Source organism: Crocodylus siamensis, chromosome 12 (genome assembly GCF_052110815.1).
Source record: "Crocodylus siamensis isolate JL-2025a chromosome 12, ASM5211081v1, whole genome shotgun sequence".
Lineage (NCBI taxonomy): Eukaryota > Metazoa > Chordata > Crocodylia > Crocodylidae > Crocodylus > Crocodylus siamensis.
The window spans coordinates 23,358,882-23,384,865 of record NC_143406.1 but is presented as its reverse complement, the minus strand read 5'-3'; the positions used below and the strand labels follow the sequence as shown (position 1 = coordinate 23,384,865).

At 52.9% G+C, this 25,984-nt stretch overlaps 1 protein-coding gene across 3 annotated transcripts in view; it reads left to right on the top strand.

The window, feature by feature from the left end:
• Positions 1-25,984, top strand: part of CORO7 (coronin 7) — a 213,221-nt gene that overhangs the window by 177,181 nt on the left and 10,056 nt on the right. For all 3 annotated transcript variants that reach the window (XM_090024446.1, XM_090024445.1, XM_090024447.1), the window contains 8 exons: positions 7,885-7,939; positions 8,410-8,467; positions 9,977-10,122; positions 13,807-13,902; positions 18,046-18,186; positions 22,706-22,826; positions 23,115-23,290; positions 23,973-24,081. In XM_090024446.1, the coding sequence (XP_089880572.1) occupies positions 7,885-7,939; positions 8,410-8,467; positions 9,977-10,122; positions 13,807-13,902; positions 18,046-18,186; positions 22,706-22,826; positions 23,115-23,290; positions 23,973-24,081 (902 nt within the window). The remainder of the gene's footprint in view (positions 1-7,884; positions 7,940-8,409; positions 8,468-9,976; positions 10,123-13,806; positions 13,903-18,045; positions 18,187-22,705; positions 22,827-23,114; positions 23,291-23,972; positions 24,082-25,984) is intronic.

Genomic DNA, 25,984 nt, shown 5'->3' with positions numbered 1-25,984 from the left:
AGACAAGCACAGAAGAGGCACTGACTGCAACAGTGTGTCACCTCTGAGCAGTCTGAGCCTGTGCTGAAATTGCCGGGCACCAAACATCATCAGGGCAAAGCCTCAGGGACAGGCAAGTGCTGTCTACAAAGCTCATGAGTGAGGTAGGAGCCTTGCTGCCTGGTACTGAGAGGTCCTGGGGTTAGGTGATGAGGTCTGTAGCACTGCCTGGATGCCAGGTGGTGAGTTTGTTTTCCCCATTGCTAACCTCTTCTCATACTGCATCTGTCTGCCCACACAGCCTCCCCTCCTCTCAGGGTAAAAGATTGCTCTGGTTCTGGTGTCAACTAATGATGGACCAAGCCTGATTTCTAGCTCTAGGAACAGGTGTTTGATGCTGAAAGCATTTTCCTCTGTGAGACTTGTAGGGCTGCTCCAAGCCGGTGTGAGCCAGGGCTCTCTCCCTGCAGTCAGTGGCATTGCGTACCCTTGCATGGGGATCCCAGTGTGTCTATTCCTAATGACCCTGCTGTGCTGACTTGGGTTGGTTCGGGTTATGCTGTGCCAGCTTGGGAAACTGTACCTTGGATGTGTATGTGGCACAAGGCTAGGTTTGCCCTAGACTCCTGGAGAAGGACCTGGGGTGTGATGGGGAGTCACCGCTCAGGGCTGCTGCTAGAGGAACTTAAGCAGGTGGCTGGGGAGCAAGGGAGGGCATATGAGACAGGAGGATGAGTGGGGAGAGATGCAGCAGACAATTGCCCCATGGGGAGAGAGAGACTCACCAGAACCAGCAGAGGGTTCCCCCATACCCCCACTCCCCTGACTAGACAGGGCTCAGGGGAAGGTTGTGCAGCTTGTCTGGATGAGGGGATAGGCTACACTAGAGCCATCCTGGAGGGAAGGGCATATGCTGCCCTGAGAAGGGATCACACTTGTCCATGTCCTAATGGGATGGGATCAAGCCATGCCCCTCCCCGGGGCAGCTGTAGGACCCCCTGTTCCATCAGATTACCTAACTCCATCCAAACCTTCTCCACCAGCACTTCACTCCGATGGCATTGGCTGTCTGGCTGATGGACTGCATCTCTATGTCCCAATAGACCAGAGGTGGGCAAAATGTGGCTCGCGGGACAGATGCAGCCTGCCAGGCCATTCTATCTGGCCCATGGGGTCCCTGAAAAATTTAGAAAATTAATATTTATCTGCTCCTGGCTGCCTGTCATGTGGCCCTTGATGGCTTGCCAAAACTCAGTGAGCGATCCTCCACCCACAATAATTGCCTACCCCTGCAATAGACCATTGTCCACATTAGACAACCTCCCTGCTCTGTTTTCCCTTTCCCCCCTTGCTGGCACTATTTGGCTCCCTATTAAGAGCCCAGTAGTGAAGCCAGGAGCAGATGAGGTCCAGAAACTCAACTTCGCATCCTGGTAGCGGTGGCCCAGTGCAATGATAGAAGCAGCCCCTGTGTTTGGGAGATGTTCAAAGCACCATCTGCTGCCTCTCCCATGCCTTTTAATTGCCTCATGTGAGTTTCCATGCCTTTTTGAGAGCCGCCATCCTGGGCTCCTGCCTCAGGCCAGCTCCATGAACTGCTGACTTACCCATGGGCATACACTTGCCTGAGGAAGATGGGTACACTTCAGCATTAGTTACCAGGGAAGTTGGTGACCCACTCCTCTTCAGGACTGGGTGGTCCCTGTGGGCAGGAGGAGGAATAGCCCTCTCTCTTCTAGGGCGCTCGGGTGGTGATGTTGCGGGAGATCCCAGCTCAGTGAGGTGTGGAGTCTTTCCCCACTGAGTAGTGAAGAAGGGCTTTTCCTGTGAGCTACTCCTTGCCCAGTTTCCTGCCATGGCCTCTGTAGAGGCTTTCTGTGAGGATCATAGAGTGCCAAGGGCCCACATGACTGTGGTGACAGACTGAGACTCCACACACTCATGTCACACATGGCACTGGACATACAGCCTCCAAGGCTAGTCATTTCCAGTCACGAGGAAACGGCTGCTCTTTGGCAGTCTTGACAAGCCAGAGGGGGTTGTAAACCCAGATGGTTCTTCAGGCCTTGGGAGGGTCTCACAGGAAGAGGGCACCTGGCAGCAGAGGCTGGGCGAGTGGTGGGGAATCCCAGAGCACTGGGAGCCTGTGGGGGCGTGCAGGAACCCGCACTAATGTGCTGCAGCCTCGGCCAGGCAGGAGCTGGCAGGGTAGGGGTGAGCTGCTATCAGATCCTGCAGGCCTGTAAATCAGGGCCGGGGGGGCAGATGTTCCCAGGCAGCCGTGAGCTTACATCAGACAGGTTCCAGGAGAAGCCTCTATAAACATGTCAGGCCTGGCGTTGTATATTAAAGGATTATGACATGGGAAGCCATAAATCAGGGAGCAGGCAGCAGTGCCGAAAGCTGTTCTCACAGCCCTTCGTGGACATGTGGGAAGGAGGGGGAACTTTTCTCCATTGAACTCTCACCACAAGAATTAATCCTGGCATAAACTCCTCTTTCCCGCAGGAGGCAGGGGCCAGATCCTGCTCTTTGAAACCAATGTAAATCTAGAGTTGATCGATCCAACAGAGATTAATTTTTGCTCAACAGAGACCAGGATCTGTAGCATTACCAGCACTTGCAGAGCCCCACCGCTTCCACCTTTTCCCTCCAATCCTCTTTACTGCAGCATCCTCGTGGGCCTGGGACCAGTGTGGTGTAAATATGAAAGGGGCCATTGGAGAGGAGCCTGCCCTCACCTGCCTGTTGCTAGAGACTGCAGTTGCAATGACCAAGTCAGGGAGAATGATGAGAGCAGTGTGTAAGGAGCCTGGGGCTGGGACAGCAGGGCCTGGCAGGTCAGGACGAAGGAGTATTGGCAGAGCTGTGGGAGGAGTGCAAGACTGGGGTAGCGGAGGGTGGTGTGCTGGAGCTGAGGGGTATTGGTTGTGGTCTTCTCAAAGGCTGGAATGGCAGAGGGCTGCAGGTCAGGAGTGAGAGTTGGAGACTGCTTGTGATGTGAGTTTATGAAGCCATGACATTTTCATGAGTTTGTTCAAGTACTGGGGTACAGGTCATAGCCATGTTGGTCTACAGGCAAAATCAATCAGAACTCTTGGTAGAGGTGATATCTTTTATTAGACCAACTAGATAGTTGCAAAAAAAATTATTTATTTGCAAGCTTTGTGGCATACATACCCTTCCTCGGGCATAGGAGTGTGCAAAGATTGTAAAATTTCTCCCAGGTAGAAATGAAAATTAATATTTTTCAGGAGAGCTGAAAGGTGGTGTAAGATCTCCCAGCTGGAAAAGTCTTGAAAATGCAAATTAGGCTCAGATAAAAGTTGGAGCAGTCTATTAACCTCACAGTTGTCTGATAGTAAGCAGGATGTTGATTTATGGTTCTTTCTTGTTATGATGTTGCACTGCCTTTCAGCTCTCTTGAAAAATACGAATTTTCATTTCCACCTGGGAGAAATTTAACAATCTTTGCACTCTCCTACACCTGAGGATGGATGCATTTGCCCGAAAGATTGCAAATAAAGAATTTTTTTGCAACTATCTAGTTGGTCTAACTTTAAGTACTGGTAACTTCCTGAATCCCCACCCCTGACTCGGGTGCTGGTTTGGAATACAAAAGTACATCCCACCGCTCAGGCTCCCAAGGAGCTGGTCCTTGTGGGATAAGTTAAGTACAGGATTCATTAGCGTCACAGAAAACCCCACTACTTTCCCTGTTGGGCCTACAGAAAAGTCAGCCAGCTGCTGAGCAGGACATCAGATGACTGCACTGGGGAAGCCCTCTTAAACCACTGAACCGAGGAGCATGGAGCACTGCTGTTGTCAGCAGAGCCCTGAGGGGACCAGCAGCTTACTAAAAATGTGCTAAAAATCGTGTTGGGCCCTGTTCCTGGGCTCACCGTCAGCTTTCATGGGCTAACAGTCACATTTTGCTGGTTCAAAGTATGGTTCTTTCTCCCTGGCTGCTGAGTGAACAGGAGTGCATGGAAGGGGGTATCTGACAGGGGAGTGGACTCAGTAACCCAGGAAGCCCCTTCCGGTTCTTCCACAAAGTGGAGAGAGATGGACTGAAGGTGCTGCCAAGCGCACTCACTGGGAAGGGCGGAGGGCTCTGTTAGTCTCTGTTACTATCTCTTCTCTTCTGGGCTCAAGCTTATGCTGGAAAATTTCCTGATGGGAGTGTCTCCATCCCTCCCCTTCTCCTTTCCCCTCCAAAATGCTGGTGCAATGGAATGGAAACATTGCACAGGGAATGTACCTGCCCAGTAATTTGTCCCAATTTTCAGTGGGAAATTGTGGAAACATTTGATTTGAACTTTACTGTTTCTACTAGTTTAGCTACTAAATGTTTGGAGAGAGTCAGAATAAAGCTTATTCAAATGTAATCAAACATTTTGTTTCACTGCACTTCCCCCGAAAAAAAAATCTGCTTTTTCCCCAATGTGGGTTGAAATGAAGTTCCTTGTGAGACAGAGGTCCTGGTTTTTAACAAGCTTTATCCAACAGTAGGTGAATTGTTCACTGGCAGCATCATGATGTTCTGAACAGAATTGTGTTCCTTCATGTCTTCCATTGTTGGTCTCTCTTTTTTTGTTCCCTTGAGTCTGCTTTCGGTGGGTTTTCCCTGGTGGCTTCATAGTCTCAGGCCCATTGATAGTATGGAGGGGACTTCTGCACTACAAATTGAGGGCACTAAACTTCCCCTGTTTCAGGAAGTGCAAGGGTTGCCAGCTGGTATTGAAGACCCATCTCTCATCTGGCTAACTAAGAGGCTGGCATCTTGTCAGCCTTGTCAGGAGAGTGGAAAGATCAGAATAGGAAAACAGTGAGAGGAGATGTCACCAGGTTCTCACACTGATCAAGTCCTGGACATCATCTTGTTTTGTCAGAAGGACAAGCAACACTGAAGGCCATTGAGATGCACTTGAAGTTGGCTCTTATAGAGGAGGCCCTCTCCCCAGAGTCTGTGCAAGACATGCCTGCCTTCTTGAGCCCATCTGTGCACCTTACCATGTTATAATCTTCTCCAGCAATGAGGCCACCAAGCATGTGCTGGAGAGGCAGGAGAATAGGAGAAGTTACTCAGCTGCCTCTCCACAGGGCCTTGAAATGCACTGTCTTTGTAGTTAAAGGGAGAAAGCAGTTTGCAGGGGGCAGGTGTTGCCTGCAGCATGGGAGACCCATGTATGACACCTTATTGGGAATGCCCACAGCCAGGGGCACTAGCTAATGGTCGCTACCACCAGAACATAGGGAGGCTGAAGTGTGGCTCTTTGGCTCTGGGGGCATCATCCCCCAAAGTTGCATTGGTGTCCATAGACACAGGAGAGGAAGTGAAACCAGCTGAAAGCACAACAAAACTGTCTCATGCACCATCTCTGACTGAGCAAAACCCAGATAGCAAAGTGCATCCAGCCTGAGTACTTGGGAGCTTCACTGAGCTGCTGCCGCTTGGACAGGGGGTGAAGGGCTTCTTGACCACCAGGTTTCCAGCAGTTCAATTCAGCTGGTACAAGCCATCATTGCTGGTCTTGTTCCAGGTCCACATAGCCTTACTCCCAGTCACCTGGAGGTCTACACTGCTGTACACTGAGGTGAAGCCAATACAAGCCTATCCACACCACAGCCTCTTGCTGCAGCTTAACTCAGTTGAACGTCACACCTGTAGCTAAACCAGGCCTGCTTCTGCCTGAAGACAGGTTTGTGCCGAGTTGCTCTGTGCCTGACTTGAAGAAAACTCATCCCCACAGACCTTGGGGCTTCCTCAGCTATAGGCGAGGAACCAGCCTGGGGCTTGGTTCAGGGAAGCACGGGCATGGACTTGTGGAGCTCTGCTGTCAGGTTTGCCCCCTCGTGTACACATGGACAGGGAGAAAGACACTTTTGCCTTTTCCTGATCCTGAGGCAGGGATGGGGTGGAGCTTGCTCACTGGGAGCACCTTCTTATCTTTGGTAGTGAACACTCCCACCAGGACACCCCATAGAGTCACAGGGCCTCCTCCAAGGTGACTGTGTGCATCTGCCAGTAGAAGACAAAGCTGCCCCTCCACCTGCTTACAGCACGCAGAAAGGCTTGACTTCCTTACTAGGAGGGGGCCAGAGGTGCAGCTGAGACTGTCACAGTCTGGGGGAATCCAGCTATGAGCTGGATAGGAACAAGTGGTGCCCAGTTCCTTTGCCAAGGGAACTAGTGCTGGGAAAGCCTCTCGTGTCAGGTCCTGCAGCTGGGCTTTTCTGGGATTGGCTTTTGATGAGTGCTGTGAAGGGGAAGGGTTCACTCCTCATTGGACTCAACTGGAGAGGAACAGAGCCAGGGGTACTGGGAGGAAGGGAAAATGAGCCTGAACCCATCTGATGAGACAGGTTCCAGGCTTCACAGGAATGCAGATGCAGGTGGGCATAGGCATAGTCCTTAAGACTTATATACAAGTCTCAATGTGCCTTCAGAATGCAGGAGCCTTGCCTAGCACAGCACAGCATGGGATCTGTTCATTGAATGCAAGTTTCTCAGCAGAATGAGGCTTGTACATCACGTGCCAGCTTCTCTTCTGCCTGCCTGGGGGTTTCCTTGTTTGCCAGGACATCCATATGGTGTTGGCAGGGGTTGTGAAGGGTTTGAGGCACAGGGACTGTGGGGCAGGAGAGGGGCTGCTTGAGCTGTCACCAGGAGCAGTGGAATGAAGGAAAGGGGTTGCTGGGGAAGCTGGCCTTTCTGCAGAGCTCCAGACAGAGTGGGGGATCAGGTGGACATACCTGATGCAGCAGTTCTTAAACCCCTTTCAGCCTTCCATTTTTCCAGCCTTGCCACTTTCCCATGGGCTTGTCTTTGGCTTGGTCCATGGAGTCCATCCTGCTGCGATCCCTCAGTCACAGGGCCTTGAGCTGAACCTGCCTTTTCCCCAAGGAGCTATTTGCATGTAGGCTGCTGGGCTGCTGTCATGTCCTAGCTGCCGTCATGTCCATTGATGCCAGGCCCTGTAACATGCATCCCATTGCTTTGCCTGGTGAATCAAAGTTTCCAAAGTAATATTTATTCAAAGGAGAAAAAAAACTGGGATGCTGACCTCCTGCTACCAGTTGCTGGGTCAGCCAAGGCACACAAGGCATTGAAGTTAAGCCTGGTCCAGCCAGCCCTGCAGTCCACAGGGCAGCCTGAGAACTGGAGGGAGGAGAGCAGAGGCTGGTGGATCAGGGTTGCTGGACAGCTGCGGTATCAGGGGTTGGAGAGCAGGGTGGAGGAGCATTGTTTCAGAGTCTTCCATGCCAAAAAGGTAACTCCACCAGGCTCTGTCTAACTGTATGTAGCTGACTGCTGAGCTACTGAGTCCACTGTGAGATTTCTCTCTCTTCCTGCATTAATTCCACTGGTCCCCTTGGTGCAATCAGGAAGCCCATGGCTGCAGCCAGCTTGCTGTATCCAGTAGTTGAATCTCCATATAAGAAGCTCACTAGTAAGCATCACATTTCTGTCCATTTCCAGTTCAGGCAGACGCTTCCCATCCAGCTTTCACCCACTAGACCTAGGGAGTTCTCTTGGCCCCCCAAGGAAGCCACCCCTGGGCAGCTCGGCCAGGAGATGGACCAGTGAGCTTGAGCAGCATTTCCTCTCTGCAGAGCAGTGGGTGGTCACTTGGCAATCTTGGGCCTGCTGAAAAGCAGGGACAGAAATACTTCAAAGTTACAAGATGCCATGTCTGCGGTGCACTTCTCCATGGTGTGTCTGAGGGTCTGTCCTGGAGCCATGCCCCTGCAGTCCCTGGGCATGTGCCTTCTGGGCAGATAAAGCAAAGCCCGGTGTCTCCTGGGACAGGTTGTGGGAACCTCTGGTGCTGAGCATGAGCCCTGTTCGTGACTGCTGCTGAATAATAGGCTGAGCACTCTACTGGTCTCTTTGATTTCCAGGGCTGCAATCCCACTCTTCGACACCGACACAGGTCTCTTGGTTGTGGCTGGAAAGGTGAGTATGAGGCTGGGGTGAGCCCATGCTTCAGGGCTCTTGAGACTCCTTGTCCAGCAGTGGGACCCAAGGTTCTCAAATGCTCTGGTCAGCCCACAGCTTTCCTGTGGAGGCAGACTCCCAAGCCCTGTTAGGGGTTCATCAAGGCACAGCTCCCTCATCCCCAGCGGTGAGGAAGGACACACTGCCAGACCAAGACCCTTCAGGGGAGGCATCACTGCTCTGCTACTTCATTGTGTGTCTCCAGACCCAGGGGTCCCACTCTGCTGCTGGGGTGGAGATGGTGTCACCTCAAGGTCTTATTCCCAGGCACAGCTGGCCGTAGGGGTGTTTCTTCCCTCCCCCCCCCCCCCCGGGTGGAGCCGGCTGCTGCAAGCCCAAGACAATGGACTGGGAAAACTCCTCAGTGTACTTAGAGGCTGACATGGGATTCCCAACCTGCCGTACTGCTTTGTGCTTCTCTGTTCCAGGGTGAAAACCTCCTCTACTGCTTTGAAGTGTCTCCCTTGCAGCCAGCCCTGACACAGGGTAAGGAGCCACCACCCTTACCTCCACACCCCTAAGGAGCCTTGGTCTGTTGTGTTCCCACCTATTGTCAGGATATACTGGCTTCCCTGGCTCTGCAATGTGTCCCAGGGTTGTGGGCAGGCAGCCCCTTCAGGCAGGAAAGGGATACATGTGCAGAAAATGAAGCGTTTGCTGGCCTGTGGACAGGCTTTGTGCCCTAGGAAAGTCTCCAGTCACAAACTAGCACATGCCCAGGTGGTGTGTCCCCAACCTGGCTGACCCACTGTGTAGCAGCAAATTCCTTTACTGGAGTATTTGAGGCCATTGCCTTGGAACCCAGGGTCTGTTGCCAAGGGATGGGGGGTCTGTTTCCTTTCATTTGGGGGCAGAATCCCTGGATGCTGTCTCTAAACATCCATGTGAGCAGCACTGTCGGCAGAGCCTGTCCAGGGTGCCAGTAGGAATGGGCTAGTACAGGTGGATCAGCCTGGCCTCAGCTGTTCAGGGTGGCATGAGAGTGAAGACAGCCTTGTACACAGCCCTGTGCAAAAACAACCACCAGTCAGACCTGGAGGATTCAGGCTGTGTGCAAGCAGTGAGGCAGCCAGCTGGTCCCAGGGCATTCATGAACTGAGAAGTTTGGGGTAGTAGCCACCCCTACCCCTCTGAGGCATGATTCTCAGCTGGAGTAGGAGGGGCTGAAGGGGGATGGGCTGGGGTGGTAACACTAGGGCCATCCCAAATACATTACTGGACTGTCTGCCTGATGCTCGGGAGCTTTGCTGGACATGGGTACCAGCACAGCAGCTACCTGGAGCATCCTAGCCTGGGATCCTCAGCAGCCTGTATTGTTTGATGGCTCTCACAAATATGTTAGGGGTGTCCCAGGAAGCACTGAGCCTGGTTGCCCTGGGTGGTCTTGGAGGCCAGGCTGTCCAGGAGCCTCTGGTTCCTCCTCATTCCTACCCCCTGAGCTTCACCAAGGGAAGGTAGGAATGCTGGAAACCCCTTCCTGGTCTCACTGCCATACGAATGATGTACGACTGGGCGGGGCAGGTAGGTGTCTGCAGGCCAGCCTTTCTAAAGGAGATGGCACTAGTGCCAGGCCAGCATCCTTGCCAGGTTCTGCCCAAGGGTTATCCCATCTGACAAGAGCATTAGACTGCTGCTGTGAGAAGGGCCTTGTGTGCAAGCCACTAGACTTTGGCCCCTGCCCTGAGATTTCTGACTGGTGGGATTACAGTTAGCAGCTGCTCTGGGGGATGATGCAAAGTGTGAAACAAGCCTGATGGACTGTGTCTGACTTTGCCAGTGTGACCAGCTGGGTTGTGGGTTGGGGTCTGTGTCACTGCCTTGGCATCCCCCTTTCCTGGACAGCCAGTGTATTAGTGCATCTCTGTAAACACCACAAAGAGTCCCCAGGCTACCTGTTCCCTCCCCTTGCTGCTCCCCCCCCAATACTCCCTCCCACTCCTCTGTGGGCAGCCTCACACTCACAAGGCCTTTGACTGTGTGTCTGTTTCCCTTTAGTTAACCAGTGTGTGACAGAGGGCAAGACCCAGGGCGCTGCCCTGGTGCCGAAGCTGGCACTGGACGTCATGGCCTGTGAGGTGGCCAGAGTCTTGCAGTTGACAAACAGCTTCATTGTGCCCATCAGCTACACTGTGCCCCGTAAGGTAAGGGGGAAGACAGACAGCTTATTGCGATGCAGGGCATTACTGCCCTTCTGCCAAGCTGAGGGGCTCAACTGCCTCCTGCTAAAGTGCAGCTTTCTCTGTCTTGAGCTCTCTGGCTGAGGCTGGACCTGGACGCTGTAACTGGGTCTGCCTGAGTCCACAGACAGCATGAACCATAGATGGAAGTTGGACTAGTGATGGTAACTGTGTCCCAGCCTTGTTATGAGCAGAACTAGGCACCTGAGCTCCCACTGACCAGTGAGTGCCCAGAGTCTCAGCACAACTCAGCCTGACCCCAGGGAGCAGGAGTGTCCAACCCCTTTGGTCTCTGGACTGGTGAGTCTCCTCCCTTTCCCCTTCTGCCAGCACTGCAACCAGGAGCAGAACTAAACCCTCATGTAGACCTAGCAAACACTGAGATCTTGAGCTACTGTTGGGAAGGGGCATTAACTCAGGAGCTCCTTCTATGGCCGGCTCTGCCTCCTGCTGTGGTTGGAGCAGTTTCCACCTAGGACAGGAAGCTTCCAGCAGCACCGTGTCTACAGCTAAAGCTGGTCAGTGTTTTTGAATGAAAAAATTCTTTCTGTCAGAAAAGACTAGCCAAACTTTTCTTTAAGCAAAAAGTCTGCAGAGAAATTATGTTTTTTTAATTGTTTCAGACACACGCTGAAACTAGCCTTGGTGACATTCTTGATCACTTTCAATTTAAAAAGTTTTAATAAGCTAAAAATCCCAAGGTCCAAATTCTGAACGATGTAGGGGACTTGGATGATTCAAAATAATGTGCAGTTCAAACAAATAATCTCAGCCACATCTGCCCGTCACCAGCAGGGAGAGCAGAACAACACACACCCTGTGGTGCTGCTGGCCTCAGCGCAGAGCAGTTTTTAGTTATAACCAGGGATCTGGGATTTCCGTTTTCCATGGAGGAGGGCGGGCAGGCAGAGGGGTGCCATGTGCATGGACATGCACATGGCCCCAGGCAGCCCGGAGAGAAGCTCCCGCAGGTAGGTGCTGGGGAGAGGGGGATTGAGGCCCGTATAGGGAGGGAGGGAGGGAGCTGGGCAGGGCTGGGGCTGCTGCCTGGCCAGGCAGAGCATGGGGCTTGAGGCCACAGTGTACAGCTGCAGGGTCCCAGCATCAGGGCAGGATGGGGCTGTGAGTGGCTTGTCTGGGGGATGGAGAGGGCTGGCTCCCTGCTGCCACACTCAATCCTGAGGGGCAGGGTGGACTCATACCTCCCAAATCTGTGCACAGGGCAGGCATGGGCTGCACGCTCAGGCTCCCACCCTGCTTCCCTTCCCCAAGGCCTCCGCAGCCCAGCAGCCATGAGGCAGGGAACAGTGGAGCCACACAGGGTCTCATTGTTGCTGTGAGCTCCACACTGCCCTCACGATGTGCCCCCTGCACATGCCACTGCTTTGAAGGGCAGAACCCTGCACTGCTGCTTTCACTGCAGTCCTGCATGCAGGAGGTGCAGGACTGTAGCCAGGACAGTACAGAGCTGGCAGCGGCGAGCAGCTTCTCCATGTGGTTCCACTGTTCCCTCCCATGCCAGGTCTCACCCGCTGTACTGCAGGGGGCCCAGGGGACAGAAGCAAGGTGGAAGCCTGAGCCCGCATCCTGCTCCTGCCCCACTTACAGATACGGGGGGTGTGGATCCCTCCTGCCCCCTGGGAGTGCGTGTGGTAGTGGAGAGAATCCCTTCTGCCCAAGGCCACAGCAGGCAACAGGGGGGAGCAGGCACAGGGGGCTGTGAACCTGGGTCCATAGCTTTGGCAGGTGGGGGCCCCCTCTGGCAGGGTTGTGGGAAGCAGGGGCTGTGGGTAGAGGGCAAGGGGCACCAGCAAGGCTGTGGGAGGGGAGTGAGAGGCATGATTGGGGCCAGGGGACTGTGGGTGGAGAGTAAAGGGCACCAGCAGAGCTGTGGAGGGCCTTTAATTTTAATAATGGATTTTGGGGGCGTTATTAGAGAGTTAGCAATTTTTTTATCAGAGAATTTGTGATTTTTTTTCAGGGAAAACCAGGATCCCTGTTATAAGCTTAAAAGCTATCATCTTCATTTACCCTCTCCTAAGCCTTCTGGTGCCTTTCTTTCTCTCTCTGGATTCTGATCAGTTCTCATCTTATGAATGCCCTGGCAGCTTTCTCTAGCCTCAGAGCCTGCCTCCTGCCATCAAAATGGTTTAGAACAAGGGATGGGAACAGAATTATTTGTGACACAAGTGATTTGCTGCAGGGGATGATCAAGCTTGGGATAGGTTACAGTTAGGATAATGGAGGTTCAGGGTTTTCTTTGCTTTTGCTCCTTTCTCTTGAGTGCCTTTAGAAGTTAATAACAGCAAAACCTGGTTCCTTCCCAGGGTTGAGGACTTGTGAACTAGCCAGGACTTGTGAACATCCACAGCAAACAATTTCATGAGACCTGTGTCATTACAGACACCAAGATGAACATGGGCTGCCAATGTGGGGACACAGGAAAGCTAACCATACCTTGTCATGCATCCACAGATGCATCACGAGCAGGTCCAAGGAGGTGATCCTCCCCCTCTATATGACACTGGTCAGGCTGCAGTTGGAGTACTGCATCCAGTTCTGGGTGCCGCACTTCAGGAGGGATGTGGACAACATGGAGAGGGTCCAGAGGAGGGCCACTTGCATGATCAGGGAACAGCAGGGCAGGCCCTACAAGGAGAGGCTACAGGACCTGAACCTGTTCAGCCTCCACAAGAGAAGAGTGAGAGGGGATCTGGTGGCCGTCTGTAAACTGGCCGAGGGAGACCAGCAGACATTAGGAGAGTCCTTGTTCCCCTGAGCGATACTGGGAGTAACAAGAAATAACAGCCATAAGTTGACTGAGAGTAGATTAAAGCTGGATATCAGGAGGGAAGTGGTGCTGGCTCCTACCCTGGGGGTCTTTAAGAGGAGGCTAGACAGAGACCTTGCTGGGGTCATTTTACCCCAGTACTCTTTCCTGCCATGGCAGGGAGTCGGACTTGATGATCTCCTCAGGTCCCTTTCGACCCTACCTACTACAAAACTATGTGTGTGTTTTAGCTGGTTGTGGCAGCTTTTAACTCGGAGGGCTCTGCTCAGTCAGACTGAGCTGGAGCAGAAGCAGCATCTGCCCACTCCCAGGCTGGGCGGCAAGCTCCAAACTGGCCTTGCTGCACCCAGGGCTTACTCTGCGGAGGGAGCATCCTTCTCCTGCCTCCAGTAGCTCTATGCCTGCAATAGCTCGATGCCTAGTCTGGTTAGCAAAGCACACAGGATGCAAGGCTGCAATTAGGGCAGCAGGGTGAACTGGGGTGGGGAGGGGGAAGAGGCCCCATGTGCAGGAGTCTTGTAGGGTGGATTTAGGGCAAAGGCATCTGCAGTCCTTTGGACAGTTCTGGGAGGTAGCCCAAAGCCTTGAGATGTCTGACACCTAGAGGTCTAGCTAAGCAGTTCGGCTGCAGCCCAGTAGAGCCAGGTGCTGGTGACTGGAGGGAGTAGAGTATGGGGAGCCCTGGCTGCAGATCAACTGGAGGGAGGAGCCTGGCTTCCTGCTGGGTGGCCAGGACACACATGCCACTCTCAGACAGTAGCCTCTCAGTACCAGTCCAATGGGCCAGCAGGCCTGTCCCAGGAGAATGGTCTCTCTCTGGCCCATGCCTGCTCATGATGTCCCTGTGTCTCTTGCAGTCTGTTCAGGAGTTCCATGAAGATCTCTTCCCTGACTCTGCTGGGACCCTGCCATCAGCATCTTCCCAGGAATGGTGGGCAGGAGACAACAAACAGGTAACCCCTGGCTGACAGCTGCCTTGGCCTCCTGGAACAAGAACATTGGGCCATCTACTGTGGAGGTGTCATGTCCCTTGTAGGGAGAGGTAATCAGCCTCTATCTCCCTCCCACCCCCAGTGATCTACTCAAAAGTCCTCTTCAGCCAGGTACCTATTTACCCTCCAGTCTTGGATGCAGGAGGATTCTAAGAAAGATGCAGGGCCTCTGGAGGGAATTCTCCAAGGAGCTTTTCTACCTTGATCAGAGAATTTGGCTAGATTCTCACTCCCTTCCCTGGTCCTGGGGTCTGCAGTTGGAGTCTCTTCTAGATGATTTACCCTGGGGATTCTTGAGGGGATGAAAGAATAAACATGAGCAATGCTTGTCAACTTTAAAAAAAATCCGCCGTTTTTATTTATTTAAATCAGATTTTAATTAGGTTCTTACTTAAAAATAAGCCTGTTTCAACTTAGATTTCATAGATTTCATAGACATTAGGGCTGGAAGGGACCTCGGGAGATCATCGAGTCCAGCCCCCTGCCCAAAGGGCAGGAAGTCAGCTGGGGTCATAGGATCCCAGCAAGATAAGCATCCAATTTACTCTTGAAGGTGTTCAATGTAGGTGCTTGAACCACCTCCGCTGGCAGACTGTTCCAGACCTTGGGGGCTCGGACAGTAAAGAGATTCTTCCTTATGTCCAGCCTGAAACGGTCTTGCAGGAGTTTGTGACCGTTCGACCTCGTCATCCCATGGGGCGCTCTGGTGAACAGATGTTTCATAGTTTCATAGTAGCTAGAGTCGGAAGGGACCTAGGAAGATCATCTAGTCCGACCCCCTGCCTTGGCAGGAAAGAGCACCGGGGTCAGATGACCCCGGCAAGGTGCTCATCTAACTTCCTTTTAAAAATCCCCAGGCTAGGAGCCTGCACCACTTCCCCTGGAAGCTGGTTCCAGGCCCTAGCCGCCCTGACTGTGAAGTAGCGCCTCCTGATATCTAACCTAAACCTACCCTCTGCCAGCTTGTGACCGTTATTCCTGGTCACTCCTGTCAGCGCACGGGGGAACAGGGACTCCCCCAATACCTGCTGATCCCCCCTGACCAGTTTGTAGCAGGCCACAAGGTCCCCCACTTAACCTTCTCTTGTGGAGGCTAAACAGGTTCAGGTCCCGTGGCCTCTCCTCATAAGGCCTGCCCTGCTGACCCCTGATCATACGAGTGGCCCTCCTCTGAACTCTTTCCATATTGTCCACGTCCCTCTTGAAGTGTGGCGCCCAGAACTGGACGCAGTACTCCAGCTGCGGCCTGACCAGTGCCGCATAGAGGGGGAGGATCACCTCCCTGGACCTGCTCGAGATGCATCTGTGGATGCCTGACAGGGTACGGTTGGCCTTCTTGACTGCCTCCCCACACTGCCGGCCCATGTTCATCGTGGAGTCAATGACGACTCCAAGATCCTTTTCCGTCTCCGTGCTGGCAAGAGGGGAGTTCCCCAACCTGTAAGTGTGGTGTCGGTTCTTCCTCCCCATGTGCAACACCTTGCACTTATCAGTGTTAAACCCCATCCTATTCTCATCCGCCCACCGTTGCAACCTGTCAAGGTCAGCTTGTAGCCTATTGCACCCTTCTAGTGCACCCACATCCCCCCACATCTTAGTGTCATCAGCAAACTTGCTTTCTACCCCGTCATCCAAGTCACTGATGAAGATGTTGAACAGTGTGGGCCCGAGGACCGAGCCCTGCGGAACCCCACTGCCCACGTCCTTCCAGGTCGAGAAGAACCCATCCACTACCACCCTCTGGGTGCGGCCCTCTAACCAGTTGGCGATCCATTTGACTGTGTGGGCATCGACACATCCCCCAGATCCTGGTGGTCACCCCTGATAAACTTATAGGTTGCCATCAGATCACCCCTGAGCCTGCGCTTTTCCAGGCTAAAGAGTCCCGTGGCACTCAGCCTGTCATCGTAAGTTCTGTTTTCCTGATCTCTGATCATGCGCGTGGCTCTCCTCTGGACTCTCTCAAGCTTCTCCACATCCTTTTTGAATTGTGGAGCCCAAAACTGGACGCAGTACTCCAGCTGTGGCTTCACCAAGGCCGAGTACAAGGGGAGAATGACGTCCCGGGATTTGCTCGAGAAGCATCTATGGATGCACGCCAGCATTTTGGTTGCTTTACTAGCCGCAGCATCGCATTGGAGGCTCGTGTTCATCTTGTGGTCAATGATGAGCCCCAAGTCTTTTTCTTCTGTAGTGCTAACCAACGTAGCACTGCCGAGCCTATAAGGGTGCTGCAGGTTTTTCCTCCCAAGGTGGAGAACCTTGCATTTTTCGGTGTTAAACACCATGAGGTTCTCGTCTGCCCATTTGCTGAGCTTGTCCAGGTCAGCCTGGATCACCCGCCTATCTTCTGGCTTGGATGCTTTGTCCCAAAGTTTGGTGTCATCGGCGAACTTGGCCAGTCCACTCCTGACTCCAATGTCCACATCGTTAATGAAGATGTTGAACAGAATGGGTCCCAGGACAGAGCCTTGAGGGACCCCACTAGTCACAGGGCACCACGATGAGTGACTGCCATCAATCACAACCCTCTGGGTCCAACCATGAAGCCAGGTTCCCAGCCAGCAGATCATGGTGGAGCCAAGGCCACAGCTGGGCAGTTTGGCCAAGAGGTGATCATGGGATACCAGATCGAAGGCTTTTTTGAAGTCAAGATATATGACATCAATCTCTTCTCCCTCGTCCAGGTGATAGGTCACCTGGTCATAGAAGGAAATGAGATTGGCCAAACAAGACCTACCCGCAACAAACCCGTGCTGGCTGTCCCTTAGAATGTTAGCCTGGGCCAGTCCCTCAAGGATGGCCTCCTTAATAAACTTTTCTAAGATCTTCCCCAGGATAGAAGTCAGGCTAATGGGCCTGTAGTTAGCCGGATCCACTCTCCTCCCTTTCTTGAAGATCGGCACCACATTGGCCTTCTTCTACACACTACTTCTAAGCTCCATTAAAGTCTTGATTTGTACTAGTCAAGAAATATCATTATGCTTTATAGTTAAAAATGGACCATTTAAGCAGGGAGTGTTTGCAGAAGTTCTGGAGGAAGTCAGAGTGCTGAGTGGGTAGAAGTCCATGCTTGGCTAAGCTCTGGGAAAGCAGGGTTTGCAGAAGTGCAGTACCAGCTGTGAATAGAAGTAGCCTCCCCTGCAGGTGCAGTGAGAATATGTCTTTCATTTCAGCATATCCAGTTCAGTCCTGCTCAGTGAGTAGTTCACTCAAAGTTGAGAGACTGACTGGAAGCTGACAGAGCAAGAAAGCTTGTTTTCCTCTTCCTATCTGTGAAAAAAAACAGGTGAGGGGGTGGTCAACTCAGCATACCCACTGCAGATAACATGTCCTTTGTTTAATAAACCAGTTAGTTTTAAGTACTAAATGTGTGTTAAACTTACTTTTTTCTTAGGTATCTGCTACATTTCAGGTAGCTATATTCAACTTAAGAAAACATTTTAGTTTGTTGTTTTAGTGCATGTTAATTTAATTCCCATACCCATCCAAATGTAGCTTAAAATAATAATCTAATAAAATGAAATGCATTATTCACCTTTTTATCATCATAAAAGAGAACTGAAATAACTGTATGTGCAGCTGCATAATTGCTCACACAGATGTGTCCGTCTATGATGTATCCTTCTGGTCTGGTTAGCAAAATATGACAGATGAAGCATAAAGGCTGTAATCACCCTGTTTTAATGGTACCAGCTAGTGAAAAGCAACCTTTATGCAGGAAAATAACAAAAAGGGACAAAGGTAAATTGAGGTTAAGATGGATTGTTTAAATGCACACTTGCTGCTTCCTCATTTAAATCAGCCTGCCCCCGTGAAGCCCTCCCTGCTGGGGGTACCTGGTCCCTTCATCAGGGAGCTCCCTAAAGCAGGTGCTGGTAAGAAGGGACCCTGGTAGTGAACATGCTGGAGACAGCTGCTTCCTCTTGTGGTATTTGGAAACCCAGTGCCTGGTCCACAGCCCCCAGCAGCACTGAACCATGGGTAGCAGTGTCCAGCCCAGGCAAGCCTAGCAGAACCCTTCTAGGCCAAGGCTGCCTTTCCCAGGGAAAGTTGCCACAGTGCCCTGCCCTCTCCAGCAATAACCATTTCTTGTGCCTTCAGGTGGGGAAGGTGAGCCTGAACCCAGCCCGGAGACCCAAGGAGACCTTTACCTTCAGCTTGTTCCCCCGTGCCCAGCAGGAGGAGTGTCTGCCACATGACTCCAAGCAACTAGATGCTGGTTCTGTGGACCTGGACCGAAGTGTGAGTGTTGAGTTTCAGCCTGGGGCTGGGCCAAGCTACTTGAGCCCCCTGATGTGGCACCTGGTATGGGAGCCTGGTATTCGCAGCTTCCTGCCATTGTAAGGACAGAATGCCTGGTCTTGCTGAACATACCTGAGTTGCAGGGGATGTCTATACTGCTGCCAAGCAAGGCCACCCACCTTATAGTTTCATAGTTTCATAGTCGCTAGAGTCGGAAGGGACCTAGGAAGATCATCTAGTCCGACCCCCTGCCTTGGCAGGAAAGAGCACCGGGGTCAGATGACCCCGGCAAGGTGCTCATCTAACTTCCTTTTAAAAATCCCTAGGCTAGGAGCCTGCACCACTTCCCCTGGAAGCCGGTTCCAGGCCCTAGCCGCCCTGACTGTGAAGTAGCGCCTCCTAATATCTAATCTAAACCTACCCTCCGCCAGCTTGTGACCGTTATTCCTGGTCACTCCTGTCAGCGCACGGGGGAACAGGGACTCCCCCAATACCTGCTGATCCCCCCTGACCAGTTTGTAGCAGGCCACAAGGTCCCCCCTTAACCTTCTCTTGTGGAGGCTAAACAGGTTCAGGTCCCGTGGCCTCTCCTCATAAGGCTTGCCCTGCTGACCCCTGATCATACGAGTGGCCCTCCTCTGGACTCTTTCCATATCGTCCACGTCCCTCTTGAAGTGTGGCGCCCAGAACTGGACGCAGTACTCCAGCTGCGGCCTGACCAGTGCCGCATAGAGGGGGAGGATCACCTCCCTGGACCTGCTCGAGATGCATCTGTGGATGCCTGACAGGGTACGGTTGGCCTTCTTGACTGCCTCCCCACACTGCCGGCCCATGTTCATCGTGGAGTCAATGACGACTCCAAGATCCTTTTCCGTCTCCGTGCTGGCAAGAGGGGAGTTCCCCAACCTGTAAGTGTGGTGCCGGTTCTTCCTCCCCATGTGCAACACCTTGCACTTATCAGTGTTAAACCCCATCCTATTCTCATCCGCCCACCGTTGCAACCTGTCAAGGTCAGCTTGTAGCCTATTGCACCCTTCTAGTGCACCCACATCCCCCCACATCTTAGTGTCATCAGCAAACTTGAACAGGGTGCTTTCTACCCCGTCATCCAAGTCACTGATGAAGATGTTGAACAGTGCGGGCCCGAGGACCGAGCCCTGCGGAACCCCACTGCCCACGTCCTTCCAGGTCGAGAAGAACCCATCCACTACCACCCTCTGGGTGCGGCCCTCTAACCAGTTGGCGACCCATTTGACCGTGTGGGCATCGACACCACAGTCTCCCAGCTTTTTGATGAGGACAGGGTGAGAGACAGTGTCGAAAGCCTTCCGGAAGTCCAGAAAGACTACATCCACAGCAACCCCTGCGTCTAATGATTTGGTGACCTGATCGTAAAAGGCCACCAGGTTGGTCTGACAAGACCTGCCACTGATGAACCCATGTTGGTTGCCCCTGAGCATGCATTCCCCCGCAGGGCCCTCCTGGATGTGTGCCAGGATGATTTTTTCAAAGAGCTTACCTGGGATTGAGGTAAGACTAACTGGCCTGTAATTTCCCGGGTCCTCTTTTTTTCCCTTTTTGAAGATAGGGACTACATTGGCCCTCTTCCAGTCCTCCGGCACCTCACCAGAGCACCACGAGTGCTCATAGAGCCGCGCCAGGGGTCCCGCAATGACCTCGGCCAGTTCCTGTAGAACCCTAGGGTGAAGATCGTCCGGACCAGCAGACTTGAACACGTCCAGCCTCTCCAGAAGTACCCTAACTAACTCCTCGCTAACCCCTGGCCCAGGCGTGTCTCTCCCGGGGCCCGAGGGGGGTCCAGCAGGGAGGTGGCTGAACTGATCCCTACTTAGGAAGACAGAGGCAAAGAAATCGTTAAATATGTTAGCTTTGTCATCTGGCATGACGACTAAGTTGCCCATCGTGTCCTGCAGGGGCCCCACATTACCCGGGACCCTCTTTTTACCCCGTATGTATTTGAAGAAGGACTTCTTATTGTCCTTAATCCGGGAAGCTAGTCCTATCTCCATCTCTGCCTTGGCCTTCCTGACTGCCCCACTACATCCTCGGGCAACTGTAACATAGTCCTTCTTGGTGATGACCCCATCCCTCCATTGGGTGTATGCCTCCCTTTTAGCAAGGAGACATTCCCGGATGCTCTTAGTGAGCCATGGGGGTTTATGTGCCCTCCTGCTCCCTTTGACCCTTGTTGGGATTACCTCCCTTTGGGCATGGAGGATCGTCTCCTTAAGGAGCAACCACTCACCTTGGACATCTGGCTCCCTTCCCCTCTGGGTCCTCAGCGCTTCCCCAATGATCCTCCTTAGCTTGTTGAAGTCAGCCCTCCTAAAGTCTAGGGCTGTTGCCTTGCTGCAGCCCTTTGCCACCTTACGCTGGATGGTGAATTCCAGCAAGCGATGATCACTCTCTCCCAGGTGGCCCATCACCCGCAGCCCCCTCACCAGGTCATCCCCCGTGGCCAGCACCAGGTCCAACAAGGCGTCTCCCCTGGTGGGGCTGTGCACCTCCTGGGTTAGATGGCGGTCCTGCACTCTGGCTAAGAACCGACGTGAGCGATCAGACTTAGCTGACTGCTCTTCCCAGCAGATGTCTGGGAAGTTCAGGTCCCCCATGATGACCACATCCTTAGCCCTCACTGCCTCTGTGAGCTGACCTAAGAATTCCTGGTCGAGCTCTTCTCCCTGGTCGGGAGGTCTATAGTAGACTCCCACCGTTAAGTCTCTATCCCCTGGACTGCCTTTTACTCTAACCCAGAGCACCTCAGAGTGTCCCCCCTCTACCCCCTTGCTAATTGCCAAGGAAGTATATTCCTCCTTGATGTAGAGTGCTACTCCTCCACCTTTCCTTCCTATCCTGTCCCTCCTGTATAGCCTATAGCCCTTGACACTCACCGCCCAGTCATGCGATGAGTCCCACCACGTTTCTGTGATCCCCACTATGTCAGGGCTGGTGACAGCTAGGAGGAGGGCAAGTTCCTCCTGCTTCTTCCCCATACTTCGAGCATTCGTGTAGAGGCATTTGAGGCCTCCAACGGTTGTGCCCACTGACCCCCTAGTCTCAGCAATGCCCCGTCCCCCATCACTTACCTGTTTCTCCCTTTTGACCATTGGTCTGGGCTCGCTGGCTGTTGCTGGGCCTGGTAGTTCATCGTCTCCTCCGCCCTCATCTTCCCCCTCCCCCGACGAGCCTAGTTTAAAGCCCGCCGAAGGAGGTTCACCAACCTGGAAGAGAACACACGCTTACCTTTAGGGGAAAGGTGGAGCCCATCCCATCCCAGCATGTCTCTCATCACGATGTGCCGGTCATGGCTGAGGAAGCCAAAGCCCGCCTCGAAGCACCATTCCTGTAGCCTCCAGTTGGTCTCCGCTATGCACATCTCGTGGCGTCTGCCTCGACCGCTCACTGGCAGGATGGAAGAGAAGACCGCCTGTGCGCCCATCTCCCTCAGCACGCCTCCCAGAGCATGGTAGTCCTCCATCAGGCGATCAGGGGCTCTCCTGGCCGCATCGTTAGTACCCACATGGACAAGGACCATGGGGTAATAATCGGTAGGCTGGATGATGGACTGGAGCATCCCCTTCACATCCTGAATCTTCGCTCCGGGCAGGCAGTAGACCTCACGTGCTGAGGGATCCTGGCGACAGATGGGGCCTTCTCCTGCTGTCACTCACCAACAAGACTGAATCCTGCTTGGAAGCCCCCAGTGTGCCTGAGAACATCATAGGGGTGTTTTCAAAAGCAGCTTCACCCCTGAATTTCCAGGTGCAATGCCAGTGAGTGGGAGCAGGTGAGTGGGGCATGCCTAGGAGCAGCACTCCCCTGGGAGGCCAGGGCACAATGTAGACCTCAGTGTGGTGTGCCCTGGAGCTCAGGAGCACATGGCATGGATGGCCTGGGGGCTGTCTCTAGCTGTTGGCCTGTGCAGAGGTGCAGCAAAGGGCAGGGTTGGCCAAGGTGTGGCAGGAATCAGGGCTGAGCATCTGCCTGGGGCAGCAGTGTTTCCCTCACAGTTGTCTTACTGCACCTTGGAGAGTGAAAGGCCTGGGATGCAGGGCCAGGGCAGTCCTGGTTCCCATGTCCCTACCAATTTCTGAGCACTGTAGATTCATGCTTTGAACTTTCACTCCTGACTAGCAGCCCTCAACTTCTCCAGCCCAGCCCCAGCACAGCTCTGCCCATGTCCTGTCAGCCCTGACCTGCAGCACCCCCTGTTGTTCCACTAAAGCACATTCGGATTTGCTAGCTGTGGGATATGGGAAGTCCCTCCCCTTCAGATTCCTTAGCCTAATCCCCTGCTTGGCTGTGACCTCCAGGGCCCTCCCTGCAGTTGGGTATGAGGACATGGGCTCTCCACTCTGTGGGATAGCAGCTGAAGTGTATGTCCGCCTTCTGCCCCGCCCTCCCCAGCTCCCTGCCTTGCTTCTATGGGGCTAGCAGGAACAGGAAGGCAGGGAGCTGTTAGCCCTCCCTGACTCATCATGTGGTACTCTTCCCCCAGGATGGAAGTGGCCTCTCTTCTCCCTCCAGCTCCCTGACTTCTCCCAGCATGGCCCCATCTGTCTCCACCACCAGTGGCTTTGCCAGCAGCTCCAGTCAGAGATCCCTGCAGAGCATTCTGGGTGAGCATATGTGCATATGTTCAGTGGGGCATGGGTGTGTTTCTCTATAGAGAGCCCTCACGGGGGACCTTCCTCTTGGTGCCTCACCTAGTGCTGGGTGAGACTTCTCTGCTCATGAGTGCTCTGGAGACTCTCTCAGGCTGTAATACTGTCAGTCTTAAGTGGAAAAGAAGAGCACAAGGTGGGGTGGCCAGGTCAGTAGTGCAGCCCAAAGCCTAGGCTCTTTCTGAGAGTCCTGCCCTGGTAGGAGATTTCCTGCATCCTGAATTTCCTGTGTCCTTTTCTCAGGCCCCAGCTCAAAGTTCCGCCATGCCCAGGGAACAGTCTTGCATCGTGACACCCACATCACCAACCTCAAGGGGCTCAACCTCACCACTCCGGGAGAGTGCAATGGTTTCTGTGCCAACCGGCAGCGCCTGGCTGTCCCACTGCTGTCAGCCGGTGGGCAGATTGCCATCCTTGAGGTAACAGTGCAGCTTCCTCACAGTTGGGTTTGTTGCAGCTGAAAGGCACTATGCCCATGACCGTGGAGCCTGGCTGGACCCAGCATGGGAAGTAGGGAGCATAAACTTCCCTCATTCCCTGTTAGCGGGCCACAACCCTAGCCTAGTGCTGAATGGAGCTGCCTAATCAGTCCTAGCCTTCCACACACAGGCCATGGCTGGTGATCACAGGGGAAGATGCTCTGTCCCAAATCCCTGCTGTGACAGAACCAGAACTTCTGTCCCACATAAACCCTAAGATTCTTAAATGTATTTTTGCTCCAAACCAAAAGAAAAAGTTGGAATTTTGGCATTTTCTATGGAGCAAAATTTCAAGAATGTTTCAGTTCAGGCCATTTGGTTGTTCCATTCTGACTGTTATATTAAAATAGTGTGTGCATGTGTATGCAGATGTGTGTGTGTGTGTGTGTGTGCATGCATATACAAACCAGACACACACATCCCCCAACCCTGCTGCTTAAACTAAAGGGGGTCTCTCTGGGCAGCTCTTTTATCCTGCCTGAGGCCAAACTCTAGCACACAGGATCACATATACAAATGCCAGCTCAGTTCATCTAGTTTGACCCAGAGAGTGTAGTCCTGGAAGGGGATGTGATGGGCACCCTGGGTTGTCCTACTGCCATTGACTGGGTGTCTGTTTCAGCTCTCCAAGCCAGGCCGTCTGCCTGATACCTCCATACCCACTATCCAGAATGGGACGCCTGTCGCAGACTTCTGCTGGGACCCCTTTGACCTCCAGCGCCTTGCAGTTGGTATGGAGCTCTGCCTTCAGCTACTGTTTGGCTACCAGGCACCATGTGCAGCCTGGCCAGCCAGGAGACTAGAACCCTCCCACTGGCCTGAGGTGGCCCTTCCATATATCAGGCACAAGCCCTGTGCTGTGCTGGACCCTCCATGATCCCTCCCCAGGGCCCACTCATGGGAACCACAGTCCCTTCTAGTAATAACAAGGACAGTAAGAAGTCTTTTAGATATGTAGGCAGTAGAAGAAAAACAAGTGGAAGCGTGGGACCCCTGCTTAACACCTCGGGGCAGCTGGTAACTGATATTCAGGACAAAACTGAACTCCTGAATGCCCACTTTGCTTTAGTATTTCACCAGATAGTGGGGAAAGTCAAGCGAGATAAGGCTCACAGGGAACATGCTGGAACTGACAGCCTCCCCACTGTGGATGCTGAGTGGGTGCAATACCAATTAGAAAAGCTAGACATTTACAAATGAGCAGAACTGGATGGACTCCATCTGAGAGTGCTGAAGGAGCTGGCTGAGGTAATCGAGGAACCCCTGGCAAAACTCCTTCAGAATTTGTGGTGCACAGGGAAAATCCCTGAGGATTGGAAGAGGATGGAACATTGGATGGAAAATCCCTGAGGATGGAACATTGTGCCCATCTTCAAGAAGGGGAAGAGGGAGGACCCAGGCAACTATAGGCCAGTCAGCCTAACCTCCATCCCAGGCAAAATCCTGGAAAAGCTCATTAAAGAATCTATGTGTGATACGCTTGCAGAAGGTAAGATTCTGAATGACAGCCAACATGGCTTTGTCACAGGTAGGTCTTGTCGTACCAATCTCATCTGCTTCTACAACCAGGTCGCTCGCCACCTGGACATGGGAGACGTGGTAGATGTTATGTACTTAGACTTCCAAAAGGCTTTTGATCTAGTATCCCACGATATCATTGTGGGAAAACTGGAAGATTGTGGGCTCAGCTGCTTGATGGTTCAGTGGATGGGAAACTGGCTACAGGGTATGACCCCAGAGAGTTCTCATGAACACATCTGTGTCATCCTGGCAAGTAGTGGCCAGTGATGTCCCTCAGGGGTCTGTGCTTGGACTGGTGCTTTTCAACATCTTTATCAATGATTTGGATGGGGGAGTGAAAAGCTTGCAAGCCCATTTTGCAGATGACACCAAGTTATGGGGCAGTGTGGACAAACAACCCTCAACATACATACAGCCTCAGCGGTGACAGATTGACTTGCACCACAACCAAAAGGGACCTGGGGTAATGATTGACCATTGTATGAATATGAGCCATCAGTGCAAGGTAGTGGTCAGCAGAGCAAACAACACACTGGCATGGATCAACCGATGCATCTCGTATAAAATTAAGGAAGTGATACTCCCACTACGCTCAGCACTGGTGAGACCGCAGTTGGAGTACTGCGTCCAGTTCTGGGTGCTACACTTCAATAAGGATGTGGAAAAACTTGAGAGAGTCCAGAAAAGAGCCACCTGTATGATCAGGGACTTGGAAGGCAAGCCATATGAGGAAAGGCTGAGGGACCTGGGCCTCTTTAGCTTAAAGAAAAGAAGGTTAAGAAGGGACTTGATAGCAGCTTACTGCTGTATCAGAGGAGTGCATCAGGAGCTCGGTGAGCAACTGTTCACTAGGGCACCCCTGGAGAGGACCAGGACCAATGGATGCAAACTCTGGCAAGCTGCTTCAGGCTTAATACTAGGACAAACTCCTTCACAGTCAGGGTGTCCAGACTGTGGAATAAACTCCCTCCAGAGGTGGTGCAGTCACCTACCATGGAGGTTTTCAAGAGGAGACTAGACAGTCACTTTGTTGGGGTCGCCTAACCCCAGTTGTCTTCCTGCCTAGAGTTAAGGGGCTGGACCCGATGATCTGCAAGGTCCCTTCCAGCCCCT